The following is a 15,110-nucleotide window of genomic DNA, read 5'->3' as shown; positions in this document are numbered from 1 at the left end:
CCGTTGGAGTGGGCGCTCTCAGTCTGTCCCAGGCACCCGCGGTGCTATAGAAGACCAGTAGGGGGAGACATTAGCACGTGGGTACATCTGCCGAGGTCCAACTGGGGAGAGCGGGTCGGACCGGGAGGGTCTGCGCTATGGGCTGGAGCCAAAGTTATAAGCAAGGAAGCAAGGAGGGGCGGGGAGAAGGGGCTGGGAGACAAAGACCCAGATGGCGAGGCCGGGAGGTGCTGGAGTCCGGCGTCTTGGGACCAGGGCGCCAACTTTTACTTTTTCGAAAGGCTCCTCTGCCCTACGCCCTTTCCTCTTTGCCCTCGAGGTGTCTTTCTTTATCGAGGTGCCCTCTCATCCCCACTGGCCTATCCCAGGGCCTTGCCCGCGCCTTCAGACAGGACAAGACTCGAAATCTGGGCCCCTGGTGTCCCACAAGTCTCTTCCCCAAAGTTGAGATTCCCAAGGCCTGCTCCCCAGGGGCGAAGAACTCATCTTCCCAACTTTCCCGTACTTGACCCCTCTGAGACGCCACCGCCCACCGCTATCCGTTTGTTCAGGACTCCGGGTCCGGGTCCATGTGCAAGCGGACACTGCACGGCGAGGGCGGAAGGAGGAAAGCCCACCAGAGCCCTATGTGAGATGGGACCAGGAGTAAACAAGCTATCCTTGTCACGGAGGTGGGCACCGAGCAAGGACTTCAGGGCTCGCGTGTGTAACAAAAAGAATGGTAGTACTTTCCCGGGAAAAGTACTGAGCCTGTTTGGCCCAGGTCAGTGGGCCGGAGTGTCGACCAGGCGCTCGGGGAGGAGAGCAGGCCGATAGCTCTAGAGGAGCGCCAACTTCCCACGGGCTGAGCGCTCTGGGAACAGGACTAGGCAGGATCCATCCATAACCGCAGGAGCCGCACACTCAGATTGGTGCCATCGAGAGCGCGGCGTCCTTAAGAGCTCCCTAAAACCCCGCCTCCTTCCTGTTCTGGGGGCGTGGTGCAGGGCAAGGACCCCGTGACGGAGCTTGCTATTGGCTAAGATGCGTAGGGTTGGCCTTGCGTACGCCTGAGCAGGGGAGTAGACAGCTCAGCGGCGGCGGAGGGAGTGTATGCGCGCTGGTCAGCAGTGGGAGGTGTGTGAGCCTCGCACTGACCGTAGAGCCTCGGGCGCAATCGCCAGGGAGCTAGGACTCGGCGACTGGGCTGCCGGGCCACCCGGCCTAGGCTTCAGAGGCGCAAACTGATGGGACTAGCTCGCTCGGCAGTGTCTCCGCGCTCTTCTAAGTACACTGAGCGGGCCCCGCGCTGAAGTCGAAGCTGTCGGGGGGCGCGCAGCCCGGAGTCCCAGTGTGGCCTGGAGGAACGGAGCCCGTGCTAGGGCGGCCCGGTCGGGAGCCCCCAGACCGAGCTCGTGTGGTGGGGAGACTCCCACTTCTTCCCAGGGGTGCCGATCCCGGGGCGGTCGAGGCGTCCGGGCGGCCACCGAGTCCCCAGCGGTGAGACCCCGTCGGGGAGAGGTCGCACAGTCCCAAACAGTCTCGGGGAGCCGAGCGGAATCGGACGGGATCACCCGGGGGCGCAGAGCCCCCGTCGTGCTTCGTGCGGCGGAGAGGCCAGTGGAGCGAGCCCTCGGAGGCCACAGCTCATGCTCGGGTTGGGGGCGGCTGCCCAGTGAGTCCTCCTGGCCGGCGGGGCGGAGAAGAGCGACACCGAAGCCGGCGGGAGGGGAGCACTTCAAGGCCGGCGGCTGCGGAGGATGGGCGCCTGAGCTTCTCGGAGCGCAGCGCGGCACGGGAAGGCGAGGCCAGCTTTGCTGAGGAGGCGCCAGGGCATCCCGAAGTGCAGCCTGCCCCAGGGAAGATGGCCCGGCCTGGCCAGCGTTGGCTCGGCAAGTGGCTTGTGGCGATGGTCGTGTTGGCGCTGTGCCGGCTCGCCACCCCGCTGGCCAAGAATCTAGAGCCCGTGTCCTGGAGCTCCCTCAACCCCAAGTGAGTAACTTATCTGCTCTGGTCCCTGGGGGTGAGGCCGCGCGCCCCCGAGCGCCTGTGGGAAGGTGTTCGGAGGAGGAGCGGCGCCCCATTTTGTCTATGGCTTTTTCGAGTGTGTTTCCCTGCGGCCGGGCGGGGAAGGGTGCGGTGGGGTTGGGTGGGGGCACTTGGCTGGGTTGTGACCCCTCAGCTTCCCGGCCCTCTCCTCCGCACGTCCCGGATCAAGTCGAGGTGGTCGCGCCGGGCGGAGCTGGGAGTCTGAGCGCCTTTGAGCGCACCGGAGAGCTGGGTCGGGGAGAGAAAGCAGCCCCCTCTGGGGCCCCTGGGAACGTGGCGGTTTTCGCCAAGAGCCGCTGGGGGCGGGGGGTGGGCGAGCTTGACCTGGGCGGGGGAAGAGGCCGGAACACAGGTTCCCCGTTTGTTTAGCTGTGAAGGGACCGTGGCGTGGGACTTCGCGCTTGGGGCGGGTGGCAGTGCCTGTATCTCCATTCGGGCTTCTCTCATTTTCATTTCTCTTTCTTCCCAGTTTGCTTCCCTAGCTTTTCGCTTTGCCGTCTCTCCTAGCCTCCCCCCACCCCCGACTTTCTCCCTGCTGGGTCCGTGGAAGGGCGGGCGCCGCTCCCAGGCTCACAAAGGCGGCGGGTGGAGAGGGGCGGAGTGGGAGAGAGGTTTTGTTGGGGGGGGGGGGTGTCGATCCAGCGCTCGTCGGGGGTCCAATGGAGCCGGCGGCAGAGCTTCCAGGGCTGGCCGGGGTGGAGAGTGGCGGCCGAGGTGGCTAGGGAAGTGGGTGGCAAGCAAAGGATTCCTGCCCAGGCGGGTCCCACTGGCCCCCCCACCTTCTGTCCTCAGATTGGGGAGTTGTGCTTAGCTTTCCCAAAGGGGTTGGGGAGGCAGCTATGTAGAGGAGATCCTTTCTTTTCTCCCTCCTCCTTACCCTTCACAATCCTCCCCCACCTCCCAACAACACACACACCTTTCAGGGCGGTGGCTCAGTGGTTTCTGGGCTGTTAGTGGGGAGTCGCTGGATTGTGTAGTGACCTCTGGACCTTTTTCTCTTTTGGCATCCAGGACTCAGGTTGGAACCCAGGGTCAAAATTGCTCTTCCTTCTTGTTTTCTGGAGGTCCCAGCAGTGTGCGGACACCCCACTTAGTGGGAAACTGGGGGCCCTTGGCCTGTCCTCTGTGCTCTATGATTCCTGTACCTGGAATCTCTTCCTGTCCACTCTTATGGGCTCCCCGCTAACTTCCCGAGCTCCTGCCTGTCTTGACCTCTTAGGTTCCAGGGGTCATGCACCTCTCAGCCCTGGAGTGGGAGAGGGCAGCTTCTTTACTTCTCTTCTCCTTAGGTTAAGGTACGGTCCTATTTATTGGTTAGTGGGATGTCTAAACCAGGGTCAGGGTACAAGGAAAGGGATTGACAACGATTTTTCCTTAACCCAGAAGCCAAACTGGGCCCAGTGCTCTCCTAACAGCAGGGACTCAAAATGGTCTGGGGGCCTCGGGCTGCTCAGACCAAGGAGAAAGGCTGTGAAGTGCCCAGTTCCCTCCTGTAAAGGTGGAGGCTGGAAATGCTCTCTCTTGAGCCAGGAGAGCTGAAATCAGCCTGGGGTAGCCCATCCTAGGGGCTCATGGGAGTGACCTAATTGCTCTCTCGGGTCTCTAACCAGAGATAGCAGGCAGCTCCACAGCTGGAAAGGAGCCCTCCTGCAGAGTGAGGTCGGGGGTGGCTGGGAGAAACAAGATCTCCCTGAGCTTCACCCTTTTTGTGTCTTGAGGCCTGAGTGCTCTGGAACGGTTTGCAGGTTTTTGAGATCTGCCCCATTCCCCGATCCACTTCAGGCTGAGGGTAGGCATCCTGGGGGTGGTGGGAGTGGTGGCTGAGGCCTCAATAGGACTTGCACGAATTCCATCCTGTAATTGAGCAGATCCTGGGAATGGTGGGGGACTCATACTGGTGCCCCTGCGCGCAGCACCCCCTCCAGAGTTCCATCTATGCTCAGGGGTCTGGAATGCAGCCTGTCTGTGTGTGTTGGCACGGGTTTGGGGGGGCAGGAGGACAGGAGGAAGGCACTGCCCTCAGCTTCACTCTGAGCTCGGGGAGGCTGTCTCTGCCACTGCGCCCAAGCCTGGGACTGCCACAGCCTTTCAAATCAACGGTCTTTTCCTGTCCGTCTCTCCCTCTTTTCCTCCTGCCTGACTTCTCCCTCTCAGGCCCTTGTCGGTTCGCCCTCTCACATCCTGTGTGAGCCGCGTTCACCTCCCCTCTCCAGCTCTGCTTGCCCGCTCTCCCTCTTTCTCACACTCCCTCTCACTCTTAGTCACTCTCTGCCTCTTTTTCTCGAGTCCTTTTGTTTCTCGCACATGCCCGTGCTCTCCCTCACAGGCTCATTTTCTCTCTTCCCTCCCCTCTTCCTCCCAGCTTTTGGTCTCTCGCCTCAGTCCTGTCAGGAGCTGGCACCCCCCCCCGAAATCTCCCAGCGCCTATAAACCCTGCTTAATTGCTTCCTCCTTGGTAAAAAATCAAAATAAAGAAGTGGTGGGGCTGGGGGTATGTTTCCAGGTTCCAGGATACGGGCAGCCCCAGCCCTGACCGGGAGAGGGGAGCCGGAAGGGCTGACTCCAGACTCCCAGCCTCTTTCCCAAATTGGTGCTGTGGCCTTCCAGGGTGGTAGTCCCTGGGTGGCAAGAGCTTGGCCCCTTGTCAGATTTGCCCGATAAGTGTAGGGTGGGAAGGTGGGTCTGGGCCCGTTAGAGGTTGGGAGGAACCAGAGTACATGGGCATGCTTGTGTGGGGTGGGGGGGCTGTGATGGAAGGTCCCAGGGCAGACCCCTCCTCCAGCCTCCTCCCCTGAGAACTTGGGGCAGCCGGCAGGCCTCATACTTGAGTCCTCAGCCAAGTCCAGCTGCTGCAGTTCAGTCTCTCAGTCCCATTCTGACCCCTTCCTGCCCCCCACTCAGGTTCCTCCACCTCCAGAGAGTGGGAATGTGCCTGAGATCATATTACACCTTCCCTGCAAGGGGCGGGGGTGGGGGCTTCAGCTTGGCATCCAGGACCCTTGACTCCATCCAGCATGGGTGGGGGCAGCTGCAGACCCCAACCCAGGCTTGCCTGTTACAAGCCAAAGTGTAGGTCCCAGCCCCCTCACAGCTGTTCCAGCTCACAGTCCTGGGGAGGCCAGCTCAGGGGGCCCCTTTCCGGGGTGGCTAGGGACCTGACCTCTTCTACTCTGTGGCTGATTGGCCACAGGTGGGGGCCTGAAAGTGATGGGAAGCCAGCAGCTCCTCTAAAGTTCCCTGTTCCCCTCCCTCCCTCCCCCACCCCCAGGCAGCCAGACCTGGGGCAAGAAGGGCCTGGTGAGGCTGGACTGGAGGCTGAATCCAGGGTTCCCTTTCTCCCCTCAGGCTCTCCACTGCCTCACCAACTATGAGGGATGGGGATGAGTGGGCCCTGGATACCACTGTGCATCACTGTTTCCTGGTGTTGGGAGTATGGAGTGGGTGGGCCAGCCAGGAGGCCGCTGGTTGCCATGGGAACAGTAGGTTTGCGGGGAGGGTCCACCCTGTGATTATTAGGGGAGCTGAGGTACGGGAATGCTCACCAGCCATGTTCTGGGTTCCTTGCCCTGGGCTCTGTAGCAGCCCCTCCTGGGTGGGTTCTCATTGTAGCTGTTTTGGGTGGCGGTGCTAGCAGCCAGGAGTGTAGTCAGCTCGTTCAGCTTCTTCTAAATGGTACTGTGCTTGGTGTGCTAACTAACAGTTGGGCAGTACCTTGCTACCTCCAAAGCATTCTCAGATATGAACTCACTGGATGTTCCCAACAGCCCTGGGAAGTTGGAATTGCCCATTTTCCAGACGAGGAGGCATTTGCCCAGAAAAGGAAAATGACTTGTTTAAAGTCAGTCAGCTCGTAGTGGGGAGAGCTGTGCCTTGTGCCATTCTTTCCACACCATCCCACTGCCTTGGAATCTGGGAGAGACTGGGTTTCGGAGGAGGCGCTGGCTTGGCGCTGGCTTTTGCCCCCGGCTTTCGCTCTCACCTCACAGGTGTGTGTGCATCTGTCCTTGTGACTCAGGCCCTGCCCACGTGGGATGAGCAGTGCTCCAGCTTCCTCATTTGATTTTACTAGGCCTACGTCTGAGGGCCGCTTGCTCGGGGTGACCTGATCTAGAGGCAGCCAGCTCGATGCCTGGCACTCTCCCTCCCGGGCTCTGAATAGCAGCCTTGGTTCCTCTCTGGGCCAGGAATCTCACTGCCTCTCAGGGACCCCACAGAAAGCAGACAACAAGGAAGGGGCTGTTAAGCCCTCAGTGGGCCCTAGCATTGGCCAGGTGGGGCAGAGGGGAGGCATAGTTCAGTGTAGGTGTGGGGGGGACTTCCTCTGGGGCTCTCCTGGCTTCCCTGCCTCCGACAGTGCTGTGTGTGTGCCAGGACCCAGCTGCTGTTCCTGCCCACCCACGCCTGGGCGGGCACTGCTGGGACATGCCAGGCCTGCTCCTGCTGCCTCGGGGGCTGGGTGGAGCTGGGGGAGTGAAAGAGGAGCCTTTAATTTGGGGTCTCCCCACCCTTGCTGGGATGAGAGCACACTTGAGCTCCAGCTTGGGTTCTGTCCTCCGCTGGTCCTGCCACCCTGGGGTGTAGGCGCAGTGGTGCCGGAGTCACTGAATCAAAGCTGTGGCTAGAGTCTTCTACCAAACCTGGGCTGGCATGGCCTAGGACCAGGCTCTCCCTTTGGCCACTCTCTGACCGCAAGTCCCTAGAGCCTGAGGGAAGGATGAGAGGGAAGGAAGTGTGGTGGAACGTGGGCAGCTTTCTAGGCATGACCCCCATAGCTCCAAACTCTCTCTGCTATAGATTGTCTGTGTATGGGTGGATAGGGGCTTAACTGGACAAAGAAGCAGGGGGGGGGCAGTTGGCCTCTGACCAGCACTGGCCACTACCCCAGACCCTCAGGCTTCTTCTCTCCCAGGATTCTTTTCAGCAGTCATGGTGATACTTCTAAGCTCAGTAGGCAGGCTGGGGGAGAGACTTGGGCTAGGGTAGAGGGGAAGAGGCAGGCCACAGACAGAGACTGAATGGCAGGCTGCCTCCCTAAGTCCTTTTACTCCCTGGGGTGGCTCCCTGGGGTCCCAGGAGCTATCAGAGGCTAAGGAGGGAAGGCCTCAGGGGTTACCATGGCGACCTGCTGCAGGCTTCCTGCTGGGCCATGTCAATCCCCTTATTTTCCAGAAAAGGGCTTTGTCTGGGGGTGGCCCCAGGGAGGAAAGCTTGGTTTGATAATGGGGGGAGTAGTAGTTTTTGAAAACTGGGGGGTAAAGAGTTTAACTAGGTACTCTCTTCCTCCTCCTGTCGGCCCCTACTCCTAACCTGGTGGGTACGAGGGGAGACCAGCAGGGTCCCCGCTGTACAGGATGACTAGCGTCATACCTGACCTTGGGCTTCACTCTCACGGGCTGCATACCCACACCTCGTGGCCTCTCACCACTTTCTGGGGCTTCTCACAGGCCCAGAGGCACTTTTCACAGTGGTGGGGAAGAAGCTGAGAAGGTACCATCATGGGGGACCAGGGTCAGGGAAGGTGGGTCTCATCAGGCTCCTCTCCCTTCTGCACTTTAGGGGAAGGTGAGTTTCCCTCTGCCAGCTGCTATGCAAATGAACTCATGAATATTTATGAATTCTGTTCTATGAGGTTGACGAGAGTCTGAGGGGTGTTGGGGGCAATAGTCCTCTCTCCTCCCCCTCCCCCACCCACTATGTAGACATCTGTTTCCTCGGTTGTCTCTGGGTTCCAGGGCTCCAGAACCTGAATGGTGATGGGAGACTGCTCAGGGTAGACAAGACTCCCTGGTGAGTAAGGCGGGCCAAGTGGTTAGAAAAGTGAGCTGGCCTGTACCCCTTTGCGTGCCCTCTACCTGCTGTCATCTCCAGTTGCGGTCTTATGGAGGTGCAGCTCTATAAGGATTCAGCCAATGTTTAAGGTACTCTTAGACCCCTAGGAGTTAACATCCTGGGTGAGTTTAGGCTCCTCGGGTTGGCTTTGAGCACCCCTCTTCAACAGGAACATTCACCTGGTTACTCATTCCCTCACATGAGGAGCCTGGACTCAGTAGGTCTCGAAGGTTCCTTCTATCTCTAAGACGTTAGAAGTTGTCTAATCCTACTGCCTGGATGGAACCAGTATGAAGATTGGAAAGTGAAAAATGCCTTAGGAATTATAGAGGCTTTGGTGAAACTTCTTGGCTTTCTGTAGCGCATGGAGTTGGGGGTGTTTTCTCTCAGATGTTTGTGTGGGCCTCCATCCCATGCCTGCTTCCTTTCTGGCCTTCTGGAGTGTGGTAAAGCTAGGTACTAAGGTGGGTGAGACCTCCTTGTTGTTGCTTTTACCCTCCTGCACAGAAGGATGGCAGGTCCCAGCTTAGTGGAGCTTCCCTGGACGTGGAGAGAGGGCTGCTGTTCTTCATCCACTCCATCTACTCGGTCTAGTTCCCTTAGTCACCTCCTTGGGTATCATTTCCCTCCATCCGGTGAGGATACTGAGCTCCCAGGAGGCCCTTGTGCCTTGTAGCCCCCACTGTGGAATGGGCCCTCAGGGAGTAGAACCATGTTCTTCCACCGTTAGCTTCATTCCCTTGAAGCACTGCCTTCGGCCCTTCATTGTCCCTTCTGCTAGAGAGTCTGTCCCCCACTGGATGAAACCCACACTGCTTCTTGTGACCCTGGCCTTTCAGTCTGGCCCCAGCTGAGCTTTACCCCCTCTTCTTCTGCTCCTCTCTACCCATCACTGGGCCAGTCACTGGCCTGGGTTTTTTGTCCCAACCACTGCTGTCTGCTCTTGCTGGATGTTGACTTCTTATTCCTCCCCCAGGATCTGCTTTCATCCCACTCTTTCTGTGGGACCATTTCTGACTGTCCTGTCCGATGAGCTGTCTCCTTCCTCTCTCTGCGTCCAGCCCTTGCCTTTTGAGCCACCATCCTCTCACACAGCCTCCAGATAGCCTGGTGCTATCCATTGCTGCGGCATGGGCCATTTACTTTTCTGAACCACACCGGACAGTAGAGTCCTTGAGGATGGAGCTGTATCATCTTTTCCTCTTTCCCACCCAAGAAACGAGACTGGGCTCATAGGTCCTTGGTGTTAGTGTCTGGCCTCCTGCCTCTTGGCAGACCACGCTATTTCTAAGCAGGAATCACGGTTGAGTGCCAACTATGTGCTCTATACATGCCATCATGCCTCCCCTCCACCATCCTTGGAGGAGGGCCTCTTCCCATCCCCAGTTTATAAGTGAGGACACTGAAAGATAGGGAGATCAGGCAGCTCATCCAAGGTCACAGAGCTAGTAAGGGCCACCATCCATCTGATTCCAAAGTCTGTCTTCTTTCTCCTACATTGTACCGACTTGCTCCCAGGCTCAGAAATGGCCGAGAGCGCTTACTGTGCTTAGGCAAGGACAGGATGATGTGAATCGGTGGCCCCAGGCAGCTGCCCTCCCCCTGGCTCGGGAGGCATTTGTCCATCTCCTCTCAGGATGGGGAGCAGAGGCTGTGTGTGTGTGTGTGTGTGTGTGTGTGTGTGTGTGTGTGTGTGTGTGGTGGGAGTGGATTAGAAGGCAGATGAGCGAGGTTCCTGGGGCTCTGTCTTGTATGATCTGTTGTTCCTGCTCAGGCCTCTTCTCCCCTTTCTCTGTTATCCTTTGCAGTGAGACTGGCCAGATTTGGGAATTCAGGCTTTTGCATTATGGGGGTGGGATGAGTCCTGGTAGGATGCCAGGCAGTGGGAGTGGGGAGTGGAGAGAGCTGTGTGGAGCTGTACCTGGCTGGAGACTGTGCCCATTATCCCTTGGCTCTAGGCAAGGCCCGTTCCTATCTCCCCATCATGCCCAAGATTAGCAAGGATGGGGGAGAAGGCATGGGGCCAAGATAGGTTGTGCATCCCCAGCCGTTGGCTGGGAGCTGTGGGGGTGGTTTCTAGGGCTCATTGTGTGTGTGCTTCTTTGTGTGTGTCTGTGCGCATGAGCGCATGTACACGCGTGTGTGCTGGAGGGCCGGTACCAGAGGCTATGAAGGAATGTGAGTATGTTGGGAGTGCGAGGAGGACAGGGCCGCCACATCCAGGCAACCCAAGCCTGACATCTAGGTGCCCAGCCCATCTGCCACGTCAGCCCCCCTGCGGAAATGCCACATTAGGACAAAGGGCTCCCCCAGCCAGGCAGTGCCCCACCCTGCCGAGCAGTCAAAGCCTGGCAGCCTTGCCCATGGGCCACCCCTTCCACACCCTGCTGGCAGCATGGTTCTCTTTCCCCACCCCCAGCATAAGGATGGAAAAAGGACAGAATGCCTGTCCTCGCCATCTCCACCCAGTGTGCCCAGCCTGGCCCTCATTGTCTGCTCCCCTGGTTCTGGGGATGGCCTGAGACCCCCAACCCTGAGGCTAACCATCTCTTCCTTCTTGGGCAGGTTTCTGAGTGGGAAGGGCCTGGTGATCTACCCAAAGATTGGAGACAAGCTGGACATCATCTGCCCCCGAGCAGAAGCTGGGCGGCCCTATGAGTACTACAAGCTGTACCTGGTGCGGCCTGAGCAGGCAGCTGCCTGCAGCACCGTGCTCGACCCCAACGTGCTGGTCACCTGCAATAGGCCAGAGCAGGAAATCCGTTTCACCATCAAGTTCCAGGAGTTCAGCCCCAACTACATGGGCCTGGAGTTCAAGAAGCACCACGATTACTATATTACCTGTGAGTCCCTGCCCACCGCATGGTTCTTTCCTGTCCTGTAGCAGTGGGAACTTCTGAGTAGCGCACTGAGACCGCACACAGTTCAGGCCCAGCCTGATCCAGTCCCCTTTGAAGAGTGGCGTGCTCTCCTCGTAGTGTGGCCTTGGAATTCCGGCCCCAGCGTTTACCAAGGGGCCTCCGCTGCCAGCTCGCCCTGGCTCTAGGAGCTGGGTGGGAGACGACTCTGATTCGTGGTGCTCTCTCTCTTATTTTCTTTGCCCACCTAAGATCTAACCTTGGGAATGGCAGAATTGGCAAAGCTTCAGCCTTTCTCTTCATGGGAAACGGAGGCCCCAAGAGGTGAAGGGGCTTCTTGCCCTAGATCACACAGAGAGTTAGGGAGCGGGTTGGGTTTCCAACCCAGTTCTCCTGACACCTAATCTAGGATTCCTTCTAGTCTGTGGAGAAGTCTTCCTCACCATGCCAGTTCTGATTGCTTGGCCTCTGAGCAACGTCACCCAATGAGGAGACACATGTAGCTTCCACTGAGAAAGAAGGGCCTGTGGCCTTGGTCATGGTAGGGGAGCAGCATCCTCATGGGAGGGGCTAGTTCCTGGACTCTGTTCCTAGTGGGAGGAGAGAAGTAGAAAGGTTCACGGGTGGGTGGGAGCTGCCTGCAACTCCCTGGTTCCCAGTTCTATTCTTAAGGGCTTAGACGTCACTAGGGCTTCTGGGTAATGCTGGCAGACCTCTTCCTCCTCCTGACTGCTCTGGCCTCTTGCTGCAGCTACATCCAATGGGAGCCTGGAGGGACTGGAGAACCGGGAGGGAGGTGTGTGCCGCACACGCACCATGAAGATTGTCATGAAGGTTGGGCAAGGTGAGCACCCAGGCCGAGGGCTCCTCAGCTAGGCTTTTGCGACAGATGCTCCTCACTGGGTGGCGGGGGGTGGCGTGGGGAGTAGTGGCAGAGGGGGCAGTAGGGATAGGGGATCTGAGGTCCAGTATCCGGGCCATTCTTGGCCGGTGGGTGCTATGTAACTGAGGCACCTACGCTGCCGGAGTTCCCCCTTCACTTGTTCTCTCCCCACCCCCAGACCCCAATGCTGTGACGCCCGAGCAGCTGACTACCAGCCGGCCCAGCAAGGAGGCAGACAACACTATCAAGATGGCTACACAGGCCCCCAGTGGTCGGGGCTCCCTGGGTGACTCTGACGGCAAGCACGGTGAGTGTATGGGAGTCTCCCAGAGGGCAGAAGCCATTGCTCGGCTGCCCTTTCAGGCCCTAGCTCTGAAGGAAGGCAGGGCGTGGCCCGAGATCTGCTATGTGTCCCTGGGACCCCTGGCTGACCTTCTTCCCCTCCCTTGCCTCCCTCCCCCGTCCACAGAGACTGTGAACCAGGATGAGAAAAGCGGCTCCGGTGGGAGTGGAGGCAGCAGCGGGGACCCCGACAGCTTCTTCAACTCCAAGGTGGCATTGTTTGCGGCCGTGGGCGCCGGCTGCGTCATCTTCCTGCTCATCATCATCTTCCTGACCATCCTGCTGCTGAAGCTGCGCAAGCGGCACCGCAAGCACACGCAGCAGCGGGCGCCCGCCCTCTCGCTCAGCACCCTGGCCAGTCCTAAGGGGGGCAGTGGCACGGCGGGCACCGAGCCCAGCGACATCATCATCCCCTTACGGACTACAGAGAACAACTACTGCCCCCACTATGAGAAGGTGAGTGGGGACTACGGGCACCCTGTCTACATCGTCCAGGAGATGCCGCCCCAGAGCCCCGCGAACATCTACTACAAGGTCTGAGGGCCCTGGCAGCCTCGGCCCTGAGGGACAGTCAGCCGGGACTGCACCTCTCCATCCTCACCCACGTCCCTCCCCTTGCCAGCTGTGCCCATCTTTGTATTTAGTTTTGTAGTTTCTTGGCTTTTATAATCCCCCTTTTGCCCCGCCCCCTGGGCTTCAGAGGGGGGTGCTTGTGCCCCCAGCCCCCATGCTCTTGTGCCTTCCCCCTCTGGCCAGGCCTTTGGGCTCTGCGGGGGCACCCCTTCTTGGAGGGCAGGGTCGGACGCTGATGGACAGCAGGCAGGGAGACGCCCCCCCTGGCCCTGTGCCCCCTCGCCCCCTTTCTCCCTTCCCAGGACTTCTTGTCCGCTATCATCACTGTTTTTAATGTTTTTGTGTTCATTTTTTTAGCTGTCAACTCATTTTCATCTGTTCTCTTTTTTTTTTTTTTAAGAAAAATGGAAAAATGGAAAAGACAGCCCCTCCCCAGGTTTTCTGAGCCCAGCCTTCCGCAGTATCAGGGGCCTGGGGCAGGATGTGGCCAGCCGGGAAGCATAGGATGGCATTTCTTTTATAAACTTGTTGGCGTATTTTTTGTGGGGAGGGGACAGGCCAGGGCTGTTCTTGCCCACGAGGGAAGACAAGAGTGCCATTGGGCAAGGTGTCTCACCCTCCCCCACTGACTCTCCTTCTACAGTGCTGATCTTGGCAATGGGGTAGTGGCTGCCACCCTTCCACCAAAAAAAAAAAAAAAAAAAACTTCCTGTGGGATACTTGGGCATATCCTGCCTCCCTCACTCTCACGGTTATTAATGTCTTAATTGGCTGTTGCCTGGGGAACAGGAGAGCTGCTGCAGGCAGATGACCTCATGGGGGGTGGAGGGAGGTGAGGTACCCAGGTGGCTATTTGCCCTGCAGAGCTGGGAGTTCCCCCTTCTCCGCTCTGCCCTGTTCTCCCCTCACCTTTGGCACCCTTCGGCCTGGTGGGGAAACAGAGGCCCAGGGCGGAGAACTAAGCGGGTATAAGGCCAGGTAGCCTGCTTCTTTTCTGGGCTCTAGCTCAGGTGGGTGCCCCCCTAACCCAGCTCCCGCTCGCCCCCCAGTCTTGGGCTGGGGCTTGGAAAGAGGAAGAGGCTTGCCTAGGGCTGGGCCAGCACGCCGTGCACTTTGACCCCGGCTCCTTGCCAGCACGGCTGCTAACAGACTGCCACTAGCAAGCGCCTTGCAGGCACTCCCAGAGTGGCCATGGAAGGAGCTGGGCCTCCCACCATCCACTTCCACACTGCCTCCTGGCCAGGTGCCCACCCCACTGCCAGGTGGGAGAGGGAGCGGAACAGCCAGTCCCTTCCAGGTGGCAGTCGAAAGGTTTTTTTTGTTTTTGTTTCTGTTGCCATTTGTGTAAATACTAGTCTTTTTTGGAAAAAAAATAATGTAAAGATGTTTTGTATAAACTCTGAATTATTTTCTTGTTGCTTTTTTCTTAGAAAAAATGAGAACTAAAAAAAAAAAATTAACCACATGGAGAAATGGGTGTAAAATGGTGTCGTGATGTTGGGGAATGACGTGTGAGTGTATGAGTGAGTATATGAGTGAGAGAGAGAGAGAGAGAGGGAGAGAGAGAGAGAGAGACAGAGAGAGAGAGAGAGACAGAGAGAGAGAGAGAGAGAGAGAGAGAGAGAGCGTGTGTGTGATTTTCATGTGCCCAAAACACTGGTGATCTGGTCTGGTATGGGAAGATGGTGGCTGTCCTAGTGGAGCAAGATGTTGAAAATGCTCTGTGCCCTTCTTCGTCACAAGTTCTTCTACCCTCTTGTTCTGCTGGACCCTGTGACCATAGCCCCCTGTCTATCCTATCACCACTGTGGCATAGGCCATGGGCATCTGCCCCGTCTGGCACTAGACTCAGCTAGAGAGAGTAGATGGGGGAGGAGGTGTTTCCATGGGGACCTGGGTGTGTCCGCAAGTACTGCCACCACCTCACTGGGGCTAGATCTGGGACCTGCTGGCAGGCCCAGCCCTGCCCTGCCTCAAGACACCTGGAGGTGGCTAGAAATAACTTCCCAAGAGCTGGGCCTCAGCTGTGGCCCGCTGGGTAACGAGGCTGCTTCAGGCTGTCCAGTTCGCTTCTTAGCCAGAAGAGCCTTCCTTCTCCTGCACACCAGAGCTCTCACCATGGCACACTCGGGGACTTCCGGCTGACAAAGCCCTCGAGCTAGAGCAGCCCCGAGCACCCAAGCATCTGAGCATCTCCCTCCTGCAGGCTGATGGTCTGAGAGTGGAGTGAGGGCCCTGAAGAGGGTTTGGCCTCATTGCCACAGCAGAGACACAGGCTGGCAAGGCCCGGAGCAGCCCGCAGGTCTTCTGGGCGGGGGACTCCCTCCTTATGGAGATGGCTGAGACAGATGTCAGGAGAGGAGGACAAGTGGGATCCCAGCAGCTAAAAATGGGTAAGAAGGCACTAGAGGAAAGGAGGAGGAGGAAGGAAGGGGAGGGTTGGTTAGCGATCCAGAGCAGGAAGCCCCAGCGCACCAGCCAAGGAGCAGGCAGGGCTGTGAGGGAAGTGGGAAGCGCACGGAGGAGGCAAGGGAGGAAAGTCACGGGACCTGCAGGGTGAAAGGGAGGGAGGCTGGCTGGAGCAGGCAGGGCTGGGC

The 15,110-nt window shown here is 58.4% G+C and overlaps 1 protein-coding gene across 1 annotated transcript; it reads left to right on the top strand.

The window, feature by feature from the left end:
• The first annotated feature begins 1,089 nt into the window (after positions 1-1,089).
• On the top strand, positions 1,090-13,265 carry EFNB1 (ephrin B1). The gene is made up of 5 exons (XM_060002653.1): positions 1,090-1,971; positions 10,423-10,700; positions 11,467-11,559; positions 11,777-11,905; positions 12,068-13,265. The coding sequence occupies exons 1-5, from the start codon at positions 1,844-1,846 to the stop codon at positions 12,478-12,480; spliced, it is 1,041 nt and encodes a 346-aa protein (XP_059858636.1). The 5' UTR covers positions 1,090-1,843; the 3' UTR covers positions 12,481-13,265.
• Positions 13,266-15,110: the final 1,845 nt, after the last annotated feature.

This window comes from Delphinus delphis, chromosome X (assembly GCF_949987515.2).
Source record: "Delphinus delphis chromosome X, mDelDel1.2, whole genome shotgun sequence".
NCBI classification, from domain to species: Eukaryota; Metazoa; Chordata; class Mammalia; order Artiodactyla; family Delphinidae; genus Delphinus; species Delphinus delphis.
The sequence above is the reverse complement of the archived record's forward strand: the minus strand, read 5'-3'. Positions and strand labels throughout refer to the sequence as shown.